This window comes from Cyanistes caeruleus, chromosome 10 (assembly GCF_971803275.1).
Source record: "Cyanistes caeruleus chromosome 10, bCyaCae1.hap1.1, whole genome shotgun sequence".
In the NCBI taxonomy this organism is placed as follows: domain Eukaryota; kingdom Metazoa; phylum Chordata; class Aves; order Passeriformes; family Paridae; genus Cyanistes; species Cyanistes caeruleus.
This window is the reverse complement of record NC_141710.1, coordinates 2,164,675-2,191,888: the sequence shown is the minus strand read 5'-3', so window position 1 is coordinate 2,191,888 and position 27,214 is coordinate 2,164,675. Positions and strand designations below refer to the sequence as shown.

The following is a 27,214-nucleotide window of genomic DNA, read 5'->3' as shown; positions in this document are numbered from 1 at the left end:
CCCTCAGGGTTGTTTTTTTTTCTGTGCAAGGAGTACTCCAAAAATACCTTTTCAATCATATGGGGAAGCCAGCAGGTTTGTAGATGTGTAGGGGCAGATCCTGTCAGGGAAGCAATCCAGCCAAACTCACATTGAGGAGGGAGGAGTTGCACTGGGTCTCACTGCCAGCTTAATCTGCCACTGCAGAAAGAAAAAAGCCCCACAGTGAGTGAAATGAAGAATCAACTACATTGATGGGATGTTCTGTGCTTTACCTGCCTCACTGACAGACACACAACCACCTTTCCCAGGATGGGGCTGGCACTAGTGACACCTGAAATAACAGCATCTCACTATTAAAATTTAAATCACTATTTACTATTAAAATTAATAGTTCTGTATATTGGTTGAGATGCAAGGGAGGAAATCAGCCACATGTGTATGCAGAGGGTTAAAATTGTAAAAATGTGCATAGAAGAAGCAGGGGTGAGAAATTCAACATCTTTGCATAAACAGCCTTGAAAGAAGTGAATATCCCTCCAGCTCTGGAATCCAGTGCTTTGGTTTTCTTGGATCAGGGCATTGGTTTCCTGAAGATACTGCTCTGTGTAGGCAAAAACATCAGGATCAGTTTCTAAAATTAAATTCTCTTGTGACTGAATAGATTAATTAATAATAAGGAAAGAGGAAAGCAATAAGGAAATGAAAGAAAGCCCGTGTAGTAGCATACCAAAAATACTAAATCTTCTCAAGTGGTTGAGGACTGTTGCGTGGTAATTGGCAAAATTATACACAGTACGATATTTGTGTGCTTCCTTGTCCACCCTCTCTCTCTTTCATTCATCAAATTGCCTGTTCAGGCTTCAAATAAATAATTGAAATAGAAAAGCTAAGGCAGATCCGTAAAATCTGAATGAGCCTTTCAGACTCACAAAAGATGGAAGTGCTGGAATTTTTTTCCGTGAAAGGGCTAAACATTAAGATCATGAACAAATCATTTTGTCCCTCTAGTGCGAGTTTCAAGCACACAGCTGCATGGTCCAGGGAAGTGACATATCTTCAAAGAATAGAGCAGCCTGAGTGATGAAAATCAGCCTGCCAGCCTGGACACATTTCCATGAGTGCTTACACTATCAGCCAGGCATTTCCTCCACGCCCGTGGTTTTATTTGCAGTGAGCTATCGGGGATTACAGACGGATGGTGTGCGCTGTGTTTCCTGCCAGCCGTGTGCTGCGCGCAGGACTGGGGCGCGTCCGAGGCGCTCTCCTGCTCCCGGGGTGTGTGCCCCTGGGTGGGGATCTTTGCTGGGGCAGCAGGACCAGATCTGAAGCTGTGATGCTTAAACCTGTCAGGATCTGTGTCAGAGGCACCCTGGAGTGTGTGGGACATGGGGAGTACACGAGCTGGTGGCAGTGGGTGCTGCAGAGCCAGCCTGCACCACAGCCCACGTGGAGCTCTGCTGGTGCCTTTGTGGGCTGCCTAAAAACAGAGCCCAGACAATGTTCAGGGAATAGAAAGTGGTTATATTTATTGAAGGACCTTCAGGTACATTTCAGATGGAGCCCCACCATGGGCTGCATCCAGAAATGGATGATGGGTCATGGGTTTTCATACTTTTATAAGTTTGGTTCATTTGCATATTGGGAGTTAATCTTCCAATCCCAGTTTTGATGCCTTAAGTTTTAGCTTTGATATTTCCAGATTCTGCACTGCCTTAGTGTGTGACTCTGAGCTCCACAGAAAGTGGTAGCAAGTTCTCCTCACAGCTCAGGCAGACACAACAATCCTTTCCCAGCCCCAGAACCAAGGGCACCGCTGCAGCTCCAGGCCCAAGAGGTGCAAACAGCAGGAAATTGAGGAGAGCAACCTGGGAGGATGGGACTGCAAACCTGGAGCTGGAATTGCACAATTAACCCCAGGATGGAAATGGAGCACAACTCATAAAAGTGTGAGAACTCATGAAACACCATCCTGGGTCCATTTTGGGTCCATCCTGGCTTCATCCTGGCTCCATCCTGGGCCCATCCTGGCTCCATCCTGGTCCATCCTGGGTGTATCCTCAGCCAGGCTCTTGCACTGCCCAGGGTGTATCCTTTGAAGACCTTTTAATAAATCCCCACTTTATTCCTTTAACTCTGGCCAGCCTCTGTTCCAGGGAACATCTCTGGGCATCAGATTCAGCTAATGAAGTCATTTACCCAAAGTTTGTTCCCCCCAGCTCACTTTTGTTTACATTTACACAGTTGCACATGTTCACCTGGAGACCTGCATTTCCAAGAGCTGCATTGTTAAAAACCTTATTGGAGGTGTTGGGATCAACCTGCAGTTCCCTCATGGCTCTCAGCTCTACCCAGCATATCCAGTCCATCCTGGTCTTCAGAGTCCAGAGTGGGGAGGAGTCCCTCAGGCAGACCTAAATGCTGGGAGAGCAGTAGATTAGTGAGGAGGAGGAGGCAGTCTGGCCACAGGCTCCTGAAGTGTGGCTGTCACCCATCCCTCCAGAGCCCCCGAGGCTGTCACACCTCCTGGCCTGGCCCATGTCCCACACCAGCTACAGTTCAGCTCCCAGGGAGCTGAATCCCTTTGCCTGTTGCACCAGGATGATGAACACACTTTGCCTGAAGGGGCACAGAGCAGTATCAGGTTTGTGCCATCATCAGGAGCAGGACAGCAGGCTGAATGAACTCCTCTCTCAACCTGTGGGGCTATTTTTATGGCATACTGATCGTTTTGATCCTGAGCCAGCTATCCAGCAATTCACTCTGGCTCTGAGGACTTGTAGTACATTATCATACACTTTGAAATTCATGCAGGAGAGATGTGATATTGCAAGTATAAATCAGGAGGTGATAATTCTCTCTTGGAAGGTCACGTTACGTGGGACTGTGCAATGCGTTCAGGAAGCCTCTAGCTTGAAAAGTTTGGTGTGTTTATTATTTTATGAAGAGCAGATGTTGTTTATCTCCTTTTTGTGCTTGACACCTCCAAGATTCAAAAGGGTTTGGTTTTTTTGTTTTTTTTTTAAATTTTCTACTTGGGACAAAAACCTAGCCCTGCAAAGGTGGCCTTACACTGCCAGACAGAGATGTGGGGGCTTGTCGGGGGGGATTTTGCAGCTGTGCCTGTGTAGTTCCACACTTTCTTGATCCAGCCCTTCTTTCTGCAGGAGTAAATAGGGCAGAGAGGTCCTTGTGAACCTTGAAGTGAATGGGAACAGAGTACAAGGGTGTGGACTGTGGCACTCAGGGTGGTCGTGGCCAAGGTTAGCTGGTGTGGTCCTGGCCTTGTGGGAAGGAAGGGGAGAGGAGAGGAGACTTGGGGACATGGGGGCAAGGTCCAGTGAATCTCTGCACTGAGTGGTGCTTGGAAGAGAGATGGAGAAGATCCTCTTCTCTCTGCCACAGGCACTGTTGACCTGCAGAATTTGGCTGCTGTCAGGTGGCTGAAGGGGGGCAGAGGGCAGTGGTGGCCTGCAGCTCCCTGCCCACCCCACCACTGCAAAGATGAATGCTGCAATAAGAAAGCAAATGTTTCTCTAGTAATTCACACAAGCCATTATGGGTCTTTTGCTTTGTGTTAGTATCCCTTGAGAGCATTTCCTCCTAAACATCAGCTCTTTTGTTTTCTGATTAACTCTCTTACCTGTCCATGCTATATGGTGTGAGCACGTTTTTGAAGAAGTATTTGCAGTATATTTCAGAATTGCTTAAGAGCTTAACTAAATCCTCCAAGTTCTGTGCACAGCCAGTGATGAAATAATCTTCTTAATTGCACAAATTAATAAAGCAGAAGTTTGGTTTAAAGATTAAGAATGTAAAACTATAGGAAATTGTAGATATGTCTGCCTGTCTCTTTTTAGTGGGTTCTTGCTTCCCTCTCAGCTGTCTGTGAGGATCATGATATTTGCTGTGGTACTGCTCAAATTCCAAGTTTATGTCATCCATTTTAATCATTAGGCCTTTCCCAGCATCCCTGCCCAGTGAGATCACTTGAAAGGGCGTTACTGAGGAGTGAAGTGGGAGATGTCACCACTTTTTGTTGGTAGGGTCTGCGTTTCTCAGTTGCTTCCAAGACCATGGTGTCCACAATTGCACCAGTGAGGATGTGGTCTGAGGATACTTTGTCTTCACTCATCTAAACCTGCCCTAATATCATTAGGGAATTTGGCCTGTAGTGAAGACAGATGCCATGCTTCAGGGTAGGAGTCTTTCTTGAGGATAAAAGCTTCAGTTTTAGCAAAAACAGTGACTGCAGAGAGTGGTGGGCAGAAGCCTGATGGCAGAGACACATCAGTAATGCTCCTTCCACCTAATGACACTCAAGCTTTGTGGAACAGTTTGCTGAAAATGAGGTGGCATTGCTGTGGTGTCAACCAGCCTGACATTCCTGGCTGATTAAAGGCTAGGAAAATCAGAGCAAGAGTTTCTAGCCATAATGGGAATGTGCTGCCCAAATGTTAACAAGAGCCCTAGTAGGAGCTGAGAAGGATTGCAGTAGATGTAGACAGCAAGTTGTGCTCCTTTATGTTTTTATGGAGATGTCATTTTGCATATGGAGTGATCTTCTTCACGTGCATGCCACTGTCTGTCCTATTAATTTATTCTGGAGAAGCTGGAACTAACAAGGAAACCATGTCTGGATGTGTTGCTAGAAGACATCAGTTGCCTTTGATGGAAAAAACTGAGTTAAACATAGTGTGCTAAACTGTGAGAAACAAATGTGACGTCTCCACAGAGGAGTGAATGGTTTCCATTAAGCTTGCTAAATCTGTCTTTCTCAGAATACCCAATATAACCTCATACACTCTTGATTTTAACAGGCTTTATTATATTGCACCTCAACTACATAAATATAAAGCTAAAATATCTAAAATATTTAACAGATGTGGAACAGTAGAGAGAGATACTCTATGGCATACAGTATGGGATCGGTCCAAATTAGTGATCATGGACCATGAAATATTAAGCCCTGTTCTGGAGATAGATCATTATTCCTCACCTTCCATTGGCAGTTCTGGCACTTAAAGGAGAAATGGAAAAACTCTTGACTAATATGGTCTGTGAAAATGAGTAGCCTGAGAGTGTTCAGTTCTGATCTTGCAGGCTGCACTAACTTCCAAAGAGTTAAATGAGATTAAATCATGCTCCCAATATCAGGTGCACCACAATTTAGAAGACACTGTACAAAGGGAGTTGTAGTACAGAAGAAAGTTAACAAAGGCAGCAAGTCCAGATCAGCACCCCGAGAGCTTGCACTCTTTCATAGCTGAATTAAGGGCCTTAGAGCAGGTGTGAGAAGCAAACTGCAGCGATGGAGGCTTTGCAGGCAGCAAGAGGAGGCTGAATAAAGTGTGTGAGGTCAGGTAAAGGGGAAGAAATAACCTGAGTGGTGGCTGAGTGGAATGGAGACATTTGCCTGTGGGAGCACAGCAGGGATGGGATGAATGTCTGAGGAGAAGCCCTGGGGTGTTTATCTGGGATATGTGTTACTCATCAGAAGGGTGTGGGAGAAATATAGCAGGGAGAAGGGAGACTTCATGAAAATTATAGCAAAATGTGGTTGCTTCAGTCAGTTTCCCCTTCCTTACAAGTGAGCAGTGACTTGGTCTGCTCTACACTGGCCATTTATTTTAGGTTAGATTACTATGGAGATAATATAGGCACGATTTATTAGTAGTATAAAATCAACATTTATGAAAGTTTTCTGCTCCAGTGGTAGTCCCACCCACGTTGTGACATAAATTCCCATTTTAGATAGAATACTAAGAAGAATCAGGGGTATAATCAACTATTTCCCTGTATCAAGACTATTTAGAGACATCTTAAAAATGGGAAATTCTGAAAGAGACCACTAATGTAAAACATCCGCTGCAGATCCAAAGAAAGGATATAGAAAACATATGGATGTAGCCCATAGTAACAGTTTATTTGGAGGTAATAAACTGCCTTTTTCTAGAAAGCATTAGAGTAGAGGATCTGTTAAAAGAAAACTCCCAGGCTTCTGGCTAATGAACAGAAGAGAGATGAACAAAACATAATAAAATAGTAAAGCACCACCTTACGATGTTTTATCAACCATCATCACAACTGTTTTCATTCTTTTGTTAATACTCATTCTTTCATTTCCCGTTCTTAAAACATTTAAATATCAGTGGCTCTAATATCTGACAGAAGACAAAACATTTCTTCATTGTGAGACAAAGAATAGCTGATCAGCAAAGCACACACATGGTGCTGAACACCTTCACAAATTGATCTGAGAGGCACAACAGATTGCAGCAATTAAAAACTCTCTCAGGCCCTTCAGAACACAGATACCTCAGCTGTGTGCTTTACACTAATCCAGCCTCCTTGAAGATAAAATTTGACAAGAAGGTCCTTCGTTGTTGTTCCATATTGCCACCTCTTTTTAACAAAAAGCAGCTGAAATGAATAAGAATCAGGACACCGTGTATTTAAACAATCACAACAAAAGTTGAAATGTGTGTTGTCACGGTGTAACTGGTAAAACTCCACATTGCCTGGAGTGTAATGTGTCACATGAAGGTGGGAAAGAGGAAACATGATTTATAAAAATGGGCATAATTAAGCACCATTCCCCTTACTAAAATTGTACTTAACTTGTCTAATGTATACATATATTGCAATGGAGAGGTGGCGAGATCAGATTTGAAAGAAGCATAGAAAAGAGAAAAAAAACATCTACCATCTGTACAGCAATAAAAGAACAAAAAGCAGGGGGGATATCCTTTTAATTATTATGATTAATCATGTTTATTACAGATGGAATAAAGGACCAACTAAGAACAGCCCTCTATGCAGTAATAAATCCAAAAGAGAGTAGGCAGTCCCTGCAGGGCTTGCAAATACAGGAGGCCAGGTAAAGCTCTGGGGAGGATGACAGAGAGCACAACAGAGACCTTTATGGTGGAGGTGGATCTTAATGCAATTCCCACAGTGGCTTTTTACCCACTTTGCTCCATAAAAATGCTTGTAGCACCGTTGTCTTTGTGTCCCTGTGAGTGCTGGTGGCTGTGGCTGCGTGTTGAGCCCTGTGACAGCACAGGGAGGGCTGGGGACTGAGGAGGGAAAATCTTCTGAGGGATAACCTTGAGTGAAATCGGTGAGCAGGCTTTGATTTGGTAGTCAGACATTGAGGACATCAGAGTAATCGGAATGAATGGCCCTGGCCTGCCCCATAACTTAACAGAGCAGCCAGGGAAAAGAGAGAGAAGGAGCATTAGCGCTGCTGAGCCTTTCCAGCTGCCTCAGATTTCCCTGCGGGTGTTGCCCCCGCGGTTGTAATCACAGCTATCCCTGCCAGTCCTACCTGCCTGACAGCAAGAACCATGACCTCGGCTTTGAAGTTAAACTAAAGATAGATTCCTTCTTTTTCATGCCTAATTTGGATCAGATGACCAAATACACAGCGGGGTTTTTGCTGTACTTCATGTTATGCTTCAGCAGCTAAATATAGCTGTATTACCTCAGAAATACTTAAAAGACCCAGAGCAAACAACTCCCCCAGATACAGCAGTGGTGCTGGGTTCTTTGGGGACTGCTCCTTCCCAGTTGGGTTAGAGCCAGCACTGGTTTGTGTGGCTGCTGCCAGAGCAGGCAGGGCTCAGCTCAGCCCTGGCTGAGCTCCAGGGAAGGAAAGGCAGCCACAGGGCCAGAAGGGTAAATTCTTCATAGTCCCTTCATGCCATCTCTGCCTTGAATTTTGTGATTCGTGGTTAGGAAATGGCCAAGGCAGCATCTGCAGTGTGATTGCTCAGGCATCAGGTGAGAAGACAAGGGCACGGGAGTCTGTCTTTGTTTGCTCAGATCATCCTTCCTGTCATCACGAGCCTTGGTTCCTCCCAGAGCTGCGTGTGAGCCCAGCAGCCCTGTGGGGTCACAGCTACAGCGAGCGAGGCTGCTGTGAGCTGCTGGAACTGACACTGCCTTGCCAGGAAGGAAGATTGACAGGCTCAGTGTTTGCTGTCAAATCTAAAATCCGGGACCTCTCACCCTTGGCTTTTTGTTTGGAAGCAGCAGCTTGTGCAGGGCTGTTTCCTGGTGCTGCAGTTGAGTGGGAGCAGAGCAGCACTTGGGGACAGAAGCAGCACTTGGTACAACCAGGGCTGGCAGGACAGGTACCCCACAAGCAGAATATGAGCTTTCCTAGAGCCATCTGACCTTGAATAACATACCTGTCCATGGAAATGTGTGAGCTTCCCCAGCCCACATTTCTCCCCTAGAGCACTGCATTGCTGACAAGCTCACCTAGGAGCACCCGGACTGTGGGGAAACCAGGTGGGATCTGTGGGGTTGGTTCCTCCTTGTTTCCACTGAGAATCCCTGCAGAAGGGAAGATTCTGAGTGGTACAAAAGGCCTGAGAGCAAATGAGAGCAAAGTGAAGAGGCAGGCCAGCCTTGCTCTCTGGAGGAGTGAGGCAGGGCAGAGACAGCGGTGGGAGCATTGGAGGGTCCGCAGTGTCTGCTGGGCAGAGCTGCTGCAGTCCCCAGGGAATGGTCTCCAGGACAAGAGGAGCTTCCACATGGAAAACCTAATGGTGCATTCAAACAGAAGTGACCAGGAATCCTTGAGCTCAGCTGAAAGATGATTGCAGTTAGGCAGGAAAAAGGATGCTGTTCTGTGAGAAGGCAAAAATAGGAGGGGTGGCTCACGAGTGAGCAGTGAAGAGGAACTGGCAAGAAAGATGAAATACAAATGAAATGGAGAGCATCTTGCTGAGAAGGGGAAAAAAGCAAGATCAGTAGAATGTTTTGGTTTCCACTGACTGTCTCACACTGGCAGTTGTCAGGTCATTTTCCTGGATTTTCACCTATTCCAAACTAGGTCTTAACAATAATAGAAGCCTGCTCCAGTCCAGAATTCTCACTTGTCTTTAGCAGAGCTGACATCTTTTCTTTGCTCCTTTTGAACACTGCTTGAAATTTAGGTGAGGTCTGCAGAGCTGTACAAGAGCAGAATCTAATTTAGACCCATCAATGGAGAAAATAGGATGATTGTTTTAATTAAATAAATAATTAAATTTTTGGTGAAATAAAAAATGGAGTGGAGAAATTCAGAAATCTCAGAAGATACATCAGTGAAAATTATTCTATTTGATTAAACAGGAGCTTAGTCACTTGTCAAGAAAACATTCTGAATTAATAAGTATAAAATAGAAGTGTAAAACATCAGGGCAAATGATGTTTCAGCTTGGATGTGCTGAAATGACTTAAATGAGTCCTGCAGTAAAGTGCTGGTAGCACGAGTCTGCAGCCCTGTTCTGAACATCCCTGTTCTCTCCCAGGAAATATCAGTTCCTTTATATAGTGTGAATGAGAGATAAAGACAGACTTTCAAAGCCACTTTACATCTCTGGTAAATGTGGGCCAGTTCCCAGCTCTGAATTAGAGGATCTCCAGCATAGGAGAATGCAGTTATCAATTTCCCCAGTGCACCACGAGAGAGCTTTTGATCTTTGTGATCAGATTATCTTGTTAGTGGCTCTCAAAAGGCAGTAGGAGCAGATGATATTCCATGAAGACCGATGCATTGACCTTTTTCCACTCACTGTGCCTGTTCTGAGTCTGAACAGAATTTAAACCTGTGAGGGGAAAAGCAAAGCTGCATCAGACAAAGAACTCTTCCTGCTCTCCAGAAATGTCACTGGTGGTCTGCTGAGGGCACTTGGTTGTTTGCCCTCACGTTGTGTTTTAACCTGGTTGCATAAACAAATGTGGTTTATGTAATGTGCTCTGCTGTGTCCCTGCCTCTCAGCCCTGCCACTCCTGCAGGATCTTTTCTACTCTTCAGCCAATTTCAATCAAATTTAACAGACCCTGAGTTCTGTGAGGAGAGAGGTTCGCTGGTAAAAACCCAGTGTTGTGAACTCAATCTCTGTGATGGCACAGAACCTCCATGGAAGCCATCAATGAAAAGCCATAGGAAAAAACATAAGGAAGAAGCTCCAGTGACAGCTGCTGCTTGCAGAAAGTATATTTTCTTCCCTCTCCTTCCCTTTTTAAATAGAAATGATTTAGCAAATGCATTCAATCATGTCCTCAGATGTTACCATTGAAACCATGGGAGTACAACATCTGGAAAGAGTCTTTTCTTCTGTCAGACTTATGCAACATGAAATGCATTTGTCTGTTCTGTTACAACACCATGCTTTCCCAAACAGAAAAAAATCTGAGCTGGCCTTCATGTGGAATAAACTGGAGCAGCTCCACAGAATTCAGTTTGCTGATTCATAGCAGCATAGGCTTCAATCCTTTATTTTCTCTTTCTTTCCCTGTACATGTGGCACTTTCTAAATACTACAGCATATTTATGATATTCAAGATTTCAGAGAAGTGTGGTGGCCCTGAGACAGCGGGATTATTTTTATATGTGGCTCTGGGTTGCAATGTCATTAAAGCTGTTTAGCTTATGTAATGAATAATTGGTGATTCAGCTCCCAACACTGATACCTCCTAAATGGATGACAAACATCATTTCCCATCTTCTTCCCATATTTTCCATGTTGTATTTTAGTGCTTCGTTGCTGTGATTTAGTGTGGAGGAGCCTAAGCAGATCCCTGCTTCTGTCATGTTTTAACATGAAACGTCAAATCCAAAGCCTGGGTCTGTTGAGCACTCCCAAAAAAATGAGAGACTTGGATTGTTCACGAGTCTTTCCAATGAAATGTCAAACTTTTCATACTATGAAAATGATGTTCCCCAACACAGAGCTTGAAAACAGATAATTATCCAAGAACATGAAACAGAATTAACATGCACTGGAGCATGTCATGAACATTTCCCTCAGCAAATAACAAAGGTAATTGCTGTCAGAGTACAAAGCAAGGAGAAAGGTTGGCTGTTTTCCTTAGACAATTGAGATTGGCCACTGTTTACCCATTTAGCCCATAAAAACATGCAGCCTGGCAGAAGGGTGCCATTCCAGGGCTGATGGAGTGTGACCATTGCGGGCACTTCTCATTTCACACTCCCAAGTCTGATCAGACACAAGGTCCTTGGCTATTCTTAGACATCTAAACCCTGATGAGTCAGAGCTCATTTGTAAACTATGTTAAGCCCCAGTAATAATTAATACAGTTTTTGAACCACATTTTGTCTTCAGGCACAATTAAGAGGCTTCATTCTTAGCCTAGAAGAAAGAATGGACATAATTTGCTAGGTGGACGTAATTTTCCCGTATAGAAATCAGAGAAGCAAGAAAAAAAACCAACCCACTCCTAATTGCTAATGGGGGTAGTTCTGGTTTATGATTTTACAAATCAATTTTCTAATATTAGAAACCAGTGGAGTGTAGAGATACAGGATGGAAGTGTGGAAGAGACCTCCTGAAATACCACGTGTAGCTCATTGACATCACAGGCTACTCCCCTCACGGATTTATTCAGCCAGGTCTTGCAAATGCTTGAGATTTTTTGTCCCCACCTTCCTCGTGGGAGGCTGCTCCCAAAACTCATCTCTCTGATAGTTAAAATTCATGTTTCCACCTTTTTTCCTTTTTCTTTTTTTTTTTTTTTTAGTATGCTTCTTTTGTTCTCAGAGATGTCTGCATTTAAGGGAAAGGCGAGACACCTTTAACCAACAATGACCAGATTTTCCCAATCATCTTTGTGCCATGGGGGAAGGCCCTTAGTATATTTTATCTATACAAAATTTGGAATTTGAGCTATCCTGTAGTGAATATCATGCACAGAGAGCTGAGGGGGGAAGCAAGAACCCACTGAAAAGAGACAGACATACCTACTGTTTCCAATCATTTACATTCTTCATCTTTAAATCAGACTTTTGGGGTTTTTTTGTCATTCTCACTGCCTTGTGGGCACTCCCAGCAACCCCCTGCCTCTGAAGCTGTTGTAGCAGACCCTCTCCCAAATAATGAACTATTTTGAAGCGTAAAAGGTCTTTTGTAATCAGATTTTATTTTTGGAAGAGTACACTGTGCCATCTAATGGTGTTTTTTTTCCCCAAAGTGAACTATTTTGAAGAGTCAAAGGTCTTTTGTAAGCAACTACTACCTATTCCTCACCAATAATTATGTTTATGCTACATTTTTATTACAAATTATTACAATTTTATTGCAATTGTTAATTTTTTAAATTTTTTTTTACCTTAACAAGATGCAGAGAGTCTTCAGTGTAACACAACAGATTTTTTAGCCATATGCTCTATTTTCAAACTAAACGTACTGCAGCTTAAAAAGCCAGTTATGTTTTTGGGGAACACTAGGCTACATTTTCTGTCTAAAGGTGAAATTCACACCTGTGGCAGGGACTAACCCAATGTTTATGTCTGAGTTAGGCATATTAGATACCAGATCAGAAGGATCTTCTTTAGTGCATCACAAAACACCAAAAAGTTACAGCCCAACAGCAAGACAAGACATCAAGGAGAGGTGTCTGCTGCTCCCTTGCCCCACTTGACTTGCTGAATTTAAATCAGATTTGCTTTCTTCTCTTTGACATCTGTTTAAGTGCATTATTAACTGGAATAAACATTTGTTTTTTTTAACTTGTGCTCACTTTACATTGGTCACGATTAATTTGTGTGAAAATTAATTTGTGTGACGTTTTACCAAAACTGTTACTATGAAGCTCCTGCTGATAGTGCTGAGATTCTGTGAGTGCACATTCTTGTTGCTCCTTCACAGTGTAATCAGTAAATATGAGAACATTTGTAGCTGGTGTAATTTAATTCAGTGAATATTAAGCTGATCCTGGTGCTAGCAGTTTCCTAGCTCACCTTCAATAAGCAGTTGGAAAACAGAAACCATAAACTGCAAAAATATAAGCATTAATTTTGCAGTGTAGCAAAGTGAATCTCTAAAAACCATCTTTTAGATTCCTGCTGAAACATTTGTAATCCAACCAGGAGGAAATAAATGCTTTTAGCTCCTCTGCTCTGGGGTATGGATCTACAGTGGAATATCCAGGAAATCAGAGAGACACAGCCAGGTTAGAGGAAGGACTGAGAGAAAAAATGAAAAGTATTCAAAGATAAGTGAAAGTGTGGATTTGTAGGTATCCAGTGTGTCACCTGGCAATAAAAATGTCAAGAAGAGGGTAATGAGTTGATCTTTAAAAAGTAGGAGAAGAAAAAGGAATCACAGGTTGAGACAGACTTGGGCAAATACAAACCCTCAATGACAGAGGATTGGAAAGTGTGTGTGGAGAAGCTAGGGCTTTAAAATTAGGAGGGAAACATAGAGAAAATAAAGGAATGTTTGCAAGAAATTTCCACTGAAACCATAAGAATCTAAAGCCATTATAGGAATACAGATGCTGTTTCTGAAAGCAGTAATTTAGTGGTTTGATGTGAATAAAAGCAAGTCAAAACAAATGAAAACACCAATTCCAACAGCTTTTTAGCTTCAAAAAGATGGATAAAATCAGAAAATAAGTCCTGACCTTCCCAAAAGATGAACAGCTCATACTAGAGATGCTCAGAAACAGTGGGAGGATTGATCAAATAATCACCAGACATGGAACAAAGTAATTCTAGACTGAAGCAGGAGATGAAGAAACAACATGGAAAAGACATTAGAAGCAGCTGTGTCATTTCCCCTGCCACATGTAGTGATCCCAAGGAAACTTTCTGTCCCTGTGACCCTCATGGACCAGCTCAACCAGGAATTTGTGCAGTTTATCCAAAAGGTGGCTCCGTGGGGAGCTGCCATGTCCCAAACCTACCAGAGAGGGTAGGGCTATTCTGAGAAACTTGATGGGAGAACAAATTGAAAAAAAATGGGAAAAAAATATTGCCAAAATGGAAAAATAACTTTGAAATTCCTGTGTGTAGCTTGAGTGGAGATACAGTAAGGCAGAGGGCAAAAGAAGGGTGTTGGGCCCCATTTTCTGAGGCTGGCACTTAGCATGTTTCCATCTGCTTCAAGGGAGCCTTCCCCTTCAGTGTATATGAGACTTATAAATATATATAATTTATATATATATAAATATATATAAATATATATTTATATATTCTAGGAGCAAGGACATAGACAGTAAATACAAATATCAATGTATGTAAATGTGAGATGCTTAGGCTGGAGAAAAAACCCCACAGAACAAAGGAATTTAGCAGTGTTGGTCCAGTTCCTGAGCTGAAAAGGTCTGGTCTGGAGGGATGGGAATAAAATTCCAAAGCCATTGTCAGCCCCTAAGCGTGCCCCATAAATTATGTATAGCTGTTCATTGAAATGATTGTGATGTGTCCAGGTGACTTGTGAAGCAGGATGTGTCATGAAAGGTTATTGGAAGGATCTGAATAAACAGCAGAAGGAGGGCTGGGGGTGTTGGTTGCTGCAGAAGGTTGGATGTCTGTTCCCTTCAGCTGAAAAGGGGATTTAGGAGCTGCCTCCTTGAGCTGTACTACCTCCTGAAGAAACTCAAAGGGGCTAATTGATCAGGCCTTTTTGGGGTTCTGTGAAATAGAGACAAAGGAAGAACAAACCAAAGAAAATGTCTGACAAAACTGAAGCTAGATGAGTTTATTTTCCTTCCTTACATTGTAATGTACGTGTGCTAGATAACGTGGAAAGGAGAAACTGCCAAATGCCTTTATGAAGGAGATAAGAGCATATGTGGAGGAAAATGAACCATAAATGTTATCTCAGAGAGGTCCCACTTGGAATAAGCCTATATATGGCAGTTATGTCTAAAATTTGTTATGTTGCTATTGTTTTGTGAAATGACAGAACATCTGCTTAGTCACAAGGCACCAGTAAAATGCAGCTTTATGCCTAAAGCAGTATGTCAGTTCCTAACAAAAACAAAGGCACATTGTCTTTTCCAGTAGTCATTTCTGACCTAATAATGGTTTAGAAAGGATTTTTTATTTTCATTTTTAAAGAAATGAATGGAAGAATTGAGTCATTTGTGATTCCTTTCAAGATGAGGCTTTGTGCATTATTTGTGTATAAGCTGGCAAAACGCTTTGTCTCTGCAAATCATATTTATGTCATTGGAGCACTTTTAAAAAGGCAGCTACTTGTGAGTACCTTGAGAAAAAATCATGCTTAGCTTACAGTTTCTAAATGCAGTGTATAAGCAGCTGGTTTTCCCTCCCACTGGAACAGCAGCAAGTGATATGTGTGCTCACATGGCGAGTGGACACAAGTCACATTTCACCTCAGAGCTGACTCTTCAGAAGGGAAAAAGCATTCACAGTGCAATCTGTCATGTAGAAAACTAATCACAAATCCCCCTGGGACAATTATTCTATGGAATTTTCTCTGAATATTCCAAGCACACAACTTTTAAGTGGCTTTATTCAAAGAGAGTATTTTCATTGTTGTGTTCACTGACCTGAGAAGCTTGAAACTGTGGTATAAAATAGGATTTTAAAACCTATTTTCTGATGAAATGGGGTTTTCATCCTACAGCTTGAAGTCATACACATGCATATATGACCCCCCTCAGCAAATAGACTGATCAATGAAACAGATAGAAATTGGCACCTTTTTCTACAATGGTTTTCATGGAGTGAAGCAGTTATTATTTAATTAAGGGGTGGAAGTATTCAAGCAGAACTGGCTTTGTGAAAAACCACGATAATGAATTTGTATTCTGCCACACCTGTGTTCAGAGTGAGAATTAGGGTTAGATCCTTGTGCAGAGCTCAAGGGTTGTGTGTCACGGGCTCTTTGAAGCCTCTGAAGTCTGAAGGACTCTTTTATGTGACTGGGAATGTGCGTGCTACATCATGAAGTATTAATAGCAGAGAAAGACAGGAGCCACTCTCATATGAATTCTTTCTTCCCCAGAAAACCTGATGTCAGCAGAACAACTTCTTTTTTTATTTTTTTTTATTTTTAATGTCACTTAAGGTTGGGACCTTTGCTGGAATAAATAAAATCCATGCAGGAGAGTCATCTGTGTCTGACTCAGAGCTGAATAGTAATATGTGATTTTTACCTTTCAGCTGAGTCAGATACAGACACTAAAACTTCCCCACAGAAGCAGTATATAGTTTCTCAGAAACCCTTCAGAGGTTTGTGAACCTGATCCAAAGCTTATTGCAGTTGGGAAAATTCCTGATTTGAGTCAGTTTCCAGTTGGACTGTACAAATCTTATTGATCCATTTATATAACCTTTTCAAGAGGGAAAAAAAAATATCTTTCACATATGGCAAAAACTTGAAGACTTAATTTTTAAGCTGCTAAGATTCCAGTATTCCCTGGAATCTTAGGCAGCAGGTAACTTGTGCTTTGTGAAGGTAAAGGCACAAGCTCCAGGGCCCAGCCTGAAATTCATTGCAATTATTTAACTGAGGCATCAATTCTCAGCACCAAAACAGGAGCTGTGCTGTGCAGAGTTGCCAGGGGTGGCTGGATGGCATCATTTGTCAGCTGGCAGGGAAAGAGCCACCAAAAGAAGGCGTTTTTAAGAGTGGCTCTTAAGCAATGATAGAAATGCCACGACTGACTCCGGTCTCTGCTCCCCAGTCTTAAACTGGGGCAGGGGACTCTGGTTCTCCCCTCTGGGGAAGCAGGAGGATTTGTGCTTGGTGGCAGCAGGCTGGAGAATTGCTCAAGGTTTTTAACAGACCTGTGTCCTCCAGGCTGTCTCTGAAGATGACCTGAACCTCCAGGCGACCTCCACGTCCTCTGCTGGGGACCTCGCAGCCCCCCAGCCACAAAGCACAGCAGGCATTCCCTGCCCACACCCCACCCCTGGGTACAGACAGTAAAAAGTGATGGTTAATGTCCTCCATTGTCATCTTCTAAAGCTCCACCATCCCAGTCCATGCTGATCCCTGGTGCTATTTTCACAGTCACAGAATGAACTAGGTTGGAAAAGACCTTTAAGAGCGTCCAGTCCAACCTATGACCTAACACCTCCTCATCAACTAAACCACTGAGTGCCACATCCAGGCTTTTCTTAAACACCTCCAGGGTGCAGTCTCAAGCCTTTGAGACAGGTTTCTGCTATTCTGGGAAAAAAAGGAGGCTGGGACATGCTGCCATAAGCTTTGTTACTGCCCTGAGGCGCTGGTCTCACTGGGGTCCTGTGGCAGTAGCCAAAGGAGAGCTGTGCCTCTGCAGAGAGAAGGGTGCTGGGTCACAAGTCACTGTGAAATGGTGACATTGCCTTCCCAGCAGGGGTGCTCAGCGTGTCTGGGGCTCCTCACTGAGGTGGCTGCACTGTGCCATCTCCTGGGATTGGTTTATTTATAGATGAACCATTACTGATGCACAAAGTCAGGCTCTGATCCATCGTTCCAGGCGAGTGCTAGCCACAGGACATAAGAGCCCTGTTGTGAAGAGGCTGGGAAAGGGTATCCAAGGTGAAAGGGGTTGGTAGGTCACACCTGAGTTGATGGCAGGATATCAGGGCTCTGGGTAATTTGGTGGCCCCTCTCTGCTGAGAAGCCAAGAAAAAGGGCTGGGTTCACCTTCAGAGATCCAGAGGAGATGCAGGTCTGGGCTGCAGCTTCTCTCTCACTGCAGTGAAGGCACCAGAACCCAGAAATGCTGCAGTGCACCATGCTGGGAAGCTCAGCTTCCTCCTTAGAGCTGGGGCCCATTTGGTTCAAGAATTGCTTGTTCTGAGCAGAAGTCAGGATTTGAGCCATGGGCAGTGAATGAAATCAGATTTTTGCAAAGAAGGAGTGCCTTATCAGTCAGTAAACATTTCTGCTCTGACTTGCAAACAGTCATTAAAAGCCTTTATTAAATTTTCTGTCTGTTCTGTCTGCCACTCAGCCATTTCTTTTCATTCTGAAGAATTATAACTAAGAATGAATGAGTCTTTTCTAATATGGTCAGGATACAATAAATTTGTGGAAGAACTGAGTTATCTTTCTCCCTCATAGGCAAAATTTTCCAATTGTTTAACAAAATGTTGTTTTGTATTGTCATGGCATCGGTCTTTATGGCTGTGAATAGCAAGGCTCAATATTAAGAAAGTTGTTTATAAAAAACAGACATGTAGTAACAATTAGAGAGTGTTCAGTGTGCTTCCCCACCCGAGTCCATACCCTCTCCTCCCACTAACTGATCTTCCACTGCCCTGTGCAGTTATTTGTGAATTCAGAATGAGCAAACTGAGCTCTGCAGTGAAAGGGTGCAGAATTTCCTGGTTCTGTCTTGCAGAAGTTGGTATCTGCTGTTCCACAGAGCTGGATCTCTGCTGCATTTGTCAGCCCCAGAGGGGAGGATGGCAGCTCCCAGCACCTGAAGGAGACTGTGACACAAAGCTTCACACTACAGAGAAATTGCTGCATCCATCACCATCCTTTCAGCCCATTAAATACAGTTGTATTAGCCCTGTGCTCCAGTTCACCCACAGCTCCCACAACAGCTCCTTTTTAGTGTTTGAATCTCCAAAGTGTTACATTTCAAAGTACATTTTGCTCAGTACCAAGAATAATCAGTCCTTTGGGATGAAGCAGATCACAAAGCCTGAAATGGATCTGGAGTACTTTGGGAGGCAGATACTGAAGGTGTTGGATAGATCCCCAATCTGGCAGCTGTGCAGAGCCTCTGAGAGAGCAGTGTCTTTCCAATTGGTCAGTGCTCCTCAGGAGTGGGGGAAAGGTTCAGGCTTCTCCTGGAACATCCTTGCACGATGAATATTTGCCTTACAGCACAATTTATTAGTCTAAGCCATTTGGTTGTTTTGATTTTTTTCCCAGATAGTGTTGCTCTTGGTGTGCCCTGCACAGGCTGGGTTTGGATTCACTCCCATGGAAATGGGTTTTTTCATCTTTTGGAACTACCAGTGAGCTGAAAAATCGTTTATTTCCACAGTGCTAACAGTAGGCAGCTGTTTGTGGTGATAGCAGGGGAAAGAGTTATCTAAAGATCAAAAAGCTGGGTTTTTTTGGGGGGTAAATCTGCTGTTAGAGCAAGCATGACCTGGTATGATAGATTTAGATTTAGTTTAGAAAAGTGCTCAGTCCTGGAAATACTTCAAGTGAAATCTAATGAACACCTTGCAGCTGGGACAGGCATCTTAAAAGTCATATTTAGGGGCAAGGTTTCCAAATGACCAAGCCCATCATGAAAAACAGCAAACTCCCTCAGCTGTGAAGTTTGTCATGGTGCTGTAAATCCCTCAAAAGGAGCACTTGGACAGCTGGCAGATTGTACCATCATTATCAATGATCCCTGAGCTGTGCTTGGCAAAGGAAGAGCTGTGGGAACAGCACTCCCCATGCTGGTACTGATAGATGTGATGTTTTCAATTAAAAGCTTGATAAGTGGTCAACTACCGCGGAGAACATTTGGTTGCATAGTCTGTCACTCCAGAATGTTTGAATGGCACTGCCAGAAACAGGCTCCAGCTCGAGGAGCTGCTCTCAGAAGTGCACGAGGGAGCGTTGGCTGCTGTGTAAAGCAGGCAGGGGCCAGGGGTAGGAACTGTGAGAATAGTCTGACCGTGCTTGGTTTGTCACTTCTTCCATTTCAGCTGGATGCTGAGAAGGCAAAGTCGAAGCTGGAGCGATGGGGTCCCCGAGATGCTGGCAGTGGGGATGGAAGGAGTGAGGAGACAGAGTCAAGTGGAGATTGTGATGATGAGGATGGCTGCCAAGGATCCGGGGACAGGATGCACACAGCAGGTAAATACAGCTTCTGTAGGCACCTAGAGAGCTTGGAAATGTGTGTGTCACAATTAGGTGGCCAGAGCTAAGACTTACACTGCTTGAATTGCTGTCAAAATCCTACTAAATTCAAAGGATTTGAATCTTAATCTGTGAAGAGCTGCGGCAAAAATAGAATGATACAGACACTAACCCAATATAATTTAACACTTGGCATGCAGATAAAAGACTTAAACATAGAGTGAATAATGTCTGCAATGGAATCTGGATCACAGGAGTGCTGGAGAACCTTCCTGGATAATGTGGGCTCTTCAGATAAATAGAGAATTGATGACCTTATAGAGTATGCTAAGTGTTAACATAAACATTTATTTATTGCAAAATGACACTGAAGGATTGAGCCAGAGTTGGCTCAATTTATATATTCTTGAAAAAAATGTAGGAAATATTCTGGGGTTTTTTCCCTACTGGTGAGCTGCTGGTTTAATGAAATTTCTTGATAGTCTCAGATACTGCATTCTGCAATATTTATTCATTAAATTACTTGGATAATATGTCATCAAGTGTAGAATCAGCTTCAGAATCTAACAACTTCCACCAACTGGATACTGGCAATATAATTTGTAGTTAAATCCTTTCAGTAACTTAATAAGAAGTTTCTAAATACTTGATATTATTGGTTTACCTCATCTCTAAGTTCTAGATTCATTTTACCTCACTGAAATGTAAGTGGTTTAATTTATCCTAGTGTAAATATAATGTGGATTAGATGTGTAAATATATGAAATACAGGTGGAAGAGTGCTGAAAACAATGCTCATTGAGGTGGCTGGAGCTCAGGTAGGTTTTAAACTCCTGCTTGGTTCTGCTGAGATAAACAAATGCCTTTTCCTTGTCCCTTTCCCACTGAGTGGTGTCTCATGCTCAGGTAAGATTTACAAACATGCTGTGATCTGCTTGTGGTCAAGACTTCAGCTGTCCCTATTGTGAATATCTGTGCAGGAAAACCAAGCCTAAAGGAACACTTTGGAATGTGTGCAAAGTGTTACAGGTAATTGCAGTACCAGTTTATAAACACCTGAATTTTAATTTGCATTGATGGACTCTTTGATCAGGGTATCATCACATAGGAAAACTGTTTTTAAAAATCTTTAAATAATTACAAGTGTCAGATCAAGCAAAGGTTTTCACCATCTACTCACCAATATTTTTGAACAAAGGAGCTCGGATACAAAGTTATTTTAAAACTCTTAACTTTTTAATTGTTTACTGTATTTCAGTCAAAAAAGACTGGTAGATGTTTTAGACCCTGGGGATTTAGGAAGATAAATATTGTAATATGATTTCCTCTCTGTGTGGAGTAATAGAAACAAAAGCTTGGTAGTCTTCAATGAACTATCAACAGCTTCAGCCAAACTATTAATACACCATTTGGGGGGATGTATATCCATGCTTCCATGGACAATTGCAGTTAAAAAATAAACACTTGAATGCTTTCAAGACTTGACTTTCAGCTGGCTTTAACAAGGGAAAGCTACTTAATGTCAATTTTTCTCCTTCTTTGTGATCTATTTAATTAAAATATTTTATGCTGATATCATCCTGGATTTAAAAGAATTATATTTATATAACTGGCTGTTTCAGAATTTAGCAGGGTGTATATCCAATTAAAAAGGTAGTTACAATAACTTTCAGAAAATGGTATTGATTCATAACAGAAGAATAAGTATTTCATTGTGTGACAATAGTAATGCTCTGTCATAATTAGCTTTAAAATATTGTACTGTACACCAGCCACTAGCAGTAAATCTCTTTTCCATATCTGGATACAATTAAGAGATAAAAAGCAGTAATCTCATTATGGAGCTGCTTTGCTTTAATAGAATGTTAAAGAAAAACAAACATCAGATTAGTTGAATTTCCCCTTGCTGCATGTCTGAGATGATGCTGGCAGCTGTACAGCTGTGAACTTGGATTTCCTAAGCTTAAAACCCATCCAGTCCATCTACCCATTGTTTGTGGAAGTGGAACATGACAACATTGCCTGTTCCCTGCTTGCCTGGAAACTGAGTGGTGAATTGATCTAAATCCCACATGGCTCCCTGGTTTGAGGGGTGGTGAAGTCACTGGGAATGTCCTCACAGGTGGGGGTGAGACACAAACCAGAGCTGTGAAATGCCACCGAGCTCTTTGGGGCATGCTGGAGCACCCAGTCACACAGCAGAACAAAAGGAATAAGAAAGGAATAAAAGCCTTTCCAAACAGACTTTTTGGCACAGCAGTCATGTATTTTACAACAGGCCCATGAAAAACAGAGGAAAATATTTCAATGTCAACCTCTAAATTGAAGAATTGAGAATGTAGTAAATATGTACTACATCTGTCATTTATTCAAAACTATATGAAATTATATTTACTGCTCTGTGTATTGAGAGCATTGCAAAAGACTGAGATTGCTTTTAGTTTTTGAAAATCCACAGAATGCTCATTTCTTTCCACCTCCCAAAAAACAAAACCAAACAAAACAAAAAAATCCTTTTCTTTACTGATAAATGGCCAAGAATTTTGTCAATACATGGGTTACCATCGTGAAACTTCTCTGTTTTTATCTATTCCAAAAGATCTCCTCAGACAGGGCCCACTGCTGACTCCCCACGATGTTTTTCCAAGCTGCTAACAGAGGGCTGGGCTCCTGGGTTTTGGATTTCAGCATGAAATCCATGAGTGGGAGAGCACAGAAGTGATTCTGTGGGTACATTCCAGCCAGGTCCTTGTAACACCCTTTTCCCTCTGTTGTTTTTTATTCCCTTTTGGTTGGGATTTGCTATTTCTGTAGTTCAGCTCATCCTGCAATGGGCAGTACAATCCTGTTCCTTTGTCTGTCACCTTCTGGCCTTTGAGACTCATGCCTGCATATCAATTAACCATTTAATTTTATGTCCATAATTAAGATACATGGATGTCTATCAGCTAGTGCTGGGATTTTGTTTCTCTTTGTTGCAAATAAGTCTTTGCTTGACCCATTCAATATTACCTGAAAAGATCAACACTTCTTTAATGGTAATAGGCTTAATTACCTATTCTTTAGCATGTGTGTTTATCCAAGTGATTTTTATGTGAACAAGATAAATTCTCAGGAAACCAGGAGTCTCTTCAAAACTTATGGATGGTAGAAGATGCTTTATAATGTCCTGTTCTCACAGGCCTTACCAATTACCCCGAGTATCTCTTCCTGGGGAAAGCTGTGGGAAGAGCAGTTTCTCAAGCAGGCCCATGTGTTATTCGTTGGCAAGTACCAACTTTTTAATGACAACATCTGTAAATCATCTTTGAACAAAGCTTTGGTAGGAAAGATTTAAGAAGAGGAAAGCCAGCCATATAAATCTCGAGTGTGGATGGGGAAGTTGCTCTGTGGTTTGCTCTGCTGCAGTCCTGCAGGTTTCTAGGCAGAAGGGCAAAGCAGCATCTTAGGCTGAGCCTGGCCTGCTCCCAGAACCAGTCTTACACGGATCTGATCACTGTAAGTCCTTGTTCTTTAGCCCTTACACGAAGGTGGTGGTGCTGGAGGAGAGCAGGGACTGCTCAGTGCCCTGCAGGACTGAGGGAGAGCAATGGGTGCCCTGCTGCTCCTGGAAAGAGAACAGCAGCAGATTCACACTGGTCCTGCTTCTGCTGCCTCCTTTTCAGAGGAGGAGAATATTTGGTGAAAAGTGGGAAGGAAACCTGTGTAAGGAACTCCACTGGCCAGCTCTGTGTTGTGATGAGGCCCCTCCCAATGACAACCAAGGTTAGGTGTCAGTTCAGGGAAGCCATCAGGTCACTCACTCCTAAACAAAGGTGGAGGAGATGTTTAGGCCAAGGGTAAGCCTGTGTTTAGTGCAGGGCCAGAGGCAGCTGTGTGGAGCTCTGGGCTGTGTGGAAGTTGTGGTGAGGAAGGTTGTGCTGACACCACTCTGGGCACCAGTGCATGAGCTCACCTGCAGGCAGGGGAAACCCAGGTGCTCCTGCATCTGTGTCTGAGGCTGGATGTTCCACACAGCCAGTGCAAGACACAAATTAATCCAGGCTTCTGTCTTGAGGAGCCTGATGCAACATGGTGCAAACTCCCAGGGAGTGGAGCTCCTGCTGGACTGCAGCTGTCCTGTGGCTGGCAGGGCAGGCAAACAGCACAGGTGGAGGAAAATACAGTTTAGTCCACCCTTGGACCTTCCTTCAATGGATAGAGTAGACAACCCCAAATGAATGTCTGGTGTACTTGAACTTCAGTGTTTGCACCAGATTCCCCTCTTTCCTCTCAGAAAGCTCAGCCCTCAGGTGGGACAGCTGTTAACTCCCTCCTGACACGCCTGGAAATTTGAGATTGTTGGGAAATGGAAATATGGAGCTTTCCTGGCTCACTGTCTTGTTCCACACAGAGCTGGGCTGCTGCTGTGTCCCCATCCCAAGAGCAGTGGGTGTCCATGGAATAACAAGTGCCTGAGCAGTGCTGGCCCTCAGGCAGAGGAGATTTCAGTACAATACTTCCAGTCCTGTCTGTCAGTGCAGCCATTCGATAAAAACACATCCAGGGACATCCCAGCCACACTTTAACCATGACTGTGGGTAAATGTGTTTTATTACTGTGATTTTTGCCAAATGCTTACCTCATCCCAGGAACAGTTTTCTTCGGCACTTCCTCCTGATTCCTTCATGGAGCTCCCTCTTTTTAACAAGACCTTTCAGATTTCAGTCATCCCAGCTGAACATCCTGCCTCATTGTCTGGGTGGGAATCTGTAACAAACCTACCTGGAACATTCACACGGCATGATTCCAGCTCTTGGTTTTCTTCTTGGCTGTGTGGACAATTCCCATCTTTCTGCTTATCTTTCAGAGTATCTGAAGAGATTATCCTTGTAGATTTCTTATTTAGGGCTTATGAGAAGGGTTTATTTTTGCCCCAATATGCCTTTACAAGTACAGACAAGTACATTTTCTTTTTTCTTACTGTCTTCTGTCTGATCTGTATCTGCTCTCAACAGCAATGGGAAGTTAATGCATTTCTCTGACTGCTTATGAATGTTTTCATTATCAGTTTTTTCCTTTTGAATATCAAGATTCTTTAATGCTTTATTATGTTATCATTCTCCCAGCTTGTCTGTCTTTTCTTGGCATCAGTGTTACTGTATGACCTGTCATTTTAATCATATTTCATTTCCATTCACCATGTCACAGGATGCACTTACACTTGTATTTATCCACATATGCGGTTGTACAGCTGCTGATTTTGTAATTATTAGTACAAAACATCAATATTCTGAGATCATAATATCTGCTGGCAGTCAGCCATGCTCATCAGTTTCTCATTGCCACACGTCCTCACAGATGATCCTGGCTCACAGAAATGCTGTATTTTCAGTGTCTTCTATCTTCCTGCCTAGAGAAACCTTTCCATCACACCTCCTCCCCATCCTGCTGCCTTGCACAGCCATTTTTCTACACCCTTTGTTGCTCAAGACATTTTATCTCCAACTCTGTTTCTAGAGAGCCTATAAATTCCTAGATTGCCCTCAGCATAAATGCCTCATTCTGTCCTCAGAACAGCACAGTAACAGGTTAAACCCTTATAAAAGTTTGATTTTTCAGGGAAACTCCATCTTATGCTTCCCATTTGGGGTGGTAGAGAGACATGAGTCTCTGTCAAGAGGGGCAGAAGCAAACCCTGCCAGGGTCCTCAGCACGTGTTGGGGAGAGTGAGTGGTGCTTCCACAGCTGGCAGATTTCTGGCTGTGCCTTCTGATTTTAGCATACAGCTTGGGAAGAGAAATGGGAGCAGAGAAAACCAGAGACACCTAAATAATAAAATTGAAAAGTACAGATTTTTGATTATTTCCTTGAGCTTGGGAAAGGCTGGTCCTGCCATGAGTTGCTTTGATGTCATGGTGGTGTCCCAGCATCTTCTCCTGGGCTGAGAGATGCTCTGGGTGAGCGTGGCATTTCCTGCAGGCTCTGCTCTGTGCAGCTCACAGGGGCTTCAGAGAAAGGAGGAAAATACTGAAAGATAGAAGGAGGTTTCCTCATCTCTGTCCCTGGAAAAATCTATTTTATAATCTGCCAGTACAGGAATAAGATGTTTTTTATAGTTTTGTGTTCTACATTAAACAGTATAATTTTAACTGGAATGAACAGAAGAAGAATCTTAGAATCATTCCTCAACCTTCCTCAGCCTCAGTATTTATGTGATAGTTTGAGTAAAGAAATGGGATTTCACTTCCTTCAGATTCTCACTCCAGGACCTGAGGTGAGAGTTCCCAGCACCACTAGGGCTCCTGCTTCGATCCATTCAAGACAGGAGTTTCTGCCAAGTTGTGGAAATGACTTTCTGCATGACCAGATAAACACATCCCCTGCAGGAATTTCTCCTAATGCTGATCAGAGCAGTAGCTGGAGGAATAAGAGACCGTGTGCCAGCCCTGTGGCTCTCTGAACAGCTCTGGTGCTATCTCTGGTGCCTTCAAAGAGGTAAAATGGTAATTGGGCAAATGCAATTTTACCATTTCACCAGAGAAATGTAAATTACAGCACATTTTGATCATCCTAGCACCGTTTAGACAAAATTAAAAGGTAAAGGATTTTAGTTGCTTAGGGTACCCTAAGCCTTCCAATGCATGTTCTGTAGGAGGAAATTAAACATTGGAGAGATCAAGATAAAGACATTTGGGGCTTAAGTATTTGCAGTAGTTCTGTATAAGCAGCCATCAGGGACTGCACTGGAGATCACTGAAGGGTAATGCGCTTTTACCAACTTCCTATTAAAAATATTACCAGTAATCTCTGTCCCTTGAACACACTTACTGCAGCAGAACAATTTTCACTGCCCTTGTCAGCAGTATTTTATCTGGTTACTTTCCACAGGAGTAATTCCATGTGTATGTCTATTTCTGAGATGGGTTTTGAAAACAGCCCTAAACTGCAAACTCACTGATCTCATTTTCCAAGGAGTTCCCACTCAGTAGCATTTCTCACAGGTATGAATAAAAAGAATTTCTTTTAAACAGAAGCTGAATGGTCCCAAACAGAACCAGTGTCAAACCAATAAGAGCACGAACAAAAAGAAGCAACTTAGTGTTGGATGGCTAAAACACGAGAAAGACAGGTTTCTAAGAAAGATTGCATTGCTAATCACATGGAGCAGAACACCTTGGTTCAGGCTGTGAGAGCATCCTGCAGGTGGATACTCTGACCCCACAGTTGTGGGGCTGTTTTCTGACAATGTCATTTGTGAGGAGCAGGCTGGCACCCAGAGTTCACAGCTAAAGGGAGAAGAAAACCAATCCTTCACATGGAACCCTCATGAGATGTGTGGTTCAGGTCCTTCTCATGAGGAATTCACCTAAGAGCTTGAATATCTTGGGCATGCAGTGATAGGAAAAATGTAAAGGCTAATGGTGATCTACCCCCAAAATGCCATAAAGCCAAAATTAATTAAGAGGAGTTAACAATGAAAGGTCCTTCAAATTGCTCCAAAACAGATAACTCATCATTTAATGGAAGCTCCCTTTAAAATATTAATGCCATTAAATTATAAGTTATCCAAACCATCCTGCAAGCCCAAGGAAAATGTTCACCTGCCACTTGTTGTGCCACACAAGGGAAGAACTCTCACCTGGCCAGAGCCAGGGGACAGGGACATTGTCCTC

General features: G+C 42.9%; 1 protein-coding gene across 9 annotated transcripts in view; it reads left to right on the top strand.

The window, feature by feature from the left end:
• Positions 1-27,214, top strand: part of LOC111933764 (glypican-5-like) — a 370,583-nt gene that overhangs the window by 261,475 nt on the left and 81,894 nt on the right. For all 9 annotated transcript variants that reach the window (XM_086843678.1, XM_086843672.1, XM_086843676.1 and 6 more), the window contains one exon: positions 19,406-19,556. In XM_086843678.1, coding sequence (XP_086699804.1) covers positions 19,406-19,556 — 151 coding nt within the window. The remainder of the gene's footprint in view (positions 1-19,405; positions 19,557-27,214) is intronic.